The sequence below is a fragment of the Aspergillus alliaceus genome, assembly GCF_009176365.1.
Source record: "Aspergillus alliaceus strain CBS 536.65 unplaced genomic scaffold BDW43scaffold_322, whole genome shotgun sequence".
Classification (NCBI taxonomy): domain Eukaryota; kingdom Fungi; phylum Ascomycota; class Eurotiomycetes; order Eurotiales; family Aspergillaceae; genus Aspergillus; species Aspergillus alliaceus.
In genome coordinates, this window is record NW_022475005.1 from 1 (window position 1) to 1,034 (window position 1,034).

Below are 1,034 nucleotides of genomic sequence, written 5' to 3' on the forward strand. Positions count from 1 at the left end.
AGCCTCACGATGGAACCTTCCCGCAAGTCCAGCCTGCGGAGATTAGGATACCTGTACAGCCAGCATTATAATTCAGGAAAGGCCATCTTTGCCGCTGGAAGCCGATATGTCTTTGGGAACTCGGGCCTGGAAACCCTGGCCCTTGATCCGGGGCTGGTCCGGACCTGGGAACATGTCGGTCGCGCGGTCAGCCACTCTCCATTAGCCCTGCTGCGGGCGTACTGCCACACCAAGCACCGATGCCATGTCGCGTTGACCGACTGCCGCAATCGCACGTACGGCATCCGCGAAGAGTACCGGGTTACCGGAGCGCTTCTGGTCGCCCTTGACGAACGGATGCAATCCCTGGGGATCGCCAGCCAGGCGCTGACGGTGCCCAATGAATCCCCTGCCCGGTCCTCGCCGAGGTCATTCCCACACCACCGATTTCCATTCTTCTGCCACAAGACTGGTCTTATACTGGACTGGCTGCGCTGGAACATCAACAAGTTCTGCCTAGGGTTTGAAATGGTGTACAGCCTCCAGCCGCGTACCCTGGTCCACTGGGAGCACACACGGGTTATGATGATGTTTCTTCGGTGCCTGCTCTACACGTATGGCGGCCAGGGAGCTCATCCCCGCCGCTGCAATGGACTGTGGCTTGACCGTCGTGTCCGACCACCCGCGGAGGGCTCTGACCAGGAGCGGGTCGATGAGGGTTTGGGCATGGAGCAGGCGCTCCACTCCTATGGGTATGCCTGGCTACCGGAGCACAAGATCGACTGGGCTTCCATGATGTTTAGACCGCCCCATCGGGCGCACATGGTCTTCAACACGCCCCATCTCTTGACTGCCTACCACAGTCGATACCGCGAGCTCGTCCGAGTCCACAGTGACTTCGTTATCTTCCATGATGTGTTCACACGGATGCATGCCCTGCGGGAGGACTTTCCCCGATCTGCCCTGCTCCTGCAACTGTTGGTGGATCTCTGCCTGCAAGCGTTCCGGAAGGATGTATTCGAGGCTCTCGAGCGAAGCCGCCCGGCACAGCCCTT

General features: G+C 59.8%; 1 protein-coding gene across 1 annotated transcript; it reads left to right on the plus strand.

Annotated features, from left to right (window-relative positions):
* Window positions 1-9: 9 nt before the first annotated feature.
* On the plus strand, window positions 10-993 carry BDW43DRAFT_317596 (uncharacterized protein; the record flags this gene model as incomplete). The annotated part of the gene is made up of 1 exon (XM_032048554.1): window positions 10-993. A coding segment is annotated over one exon (984 nt), but the record flags the coding sequence as incomplete, so codon positions are not given.
* Window positions 994-1,034: the final 41 nt, after the last annotated feature.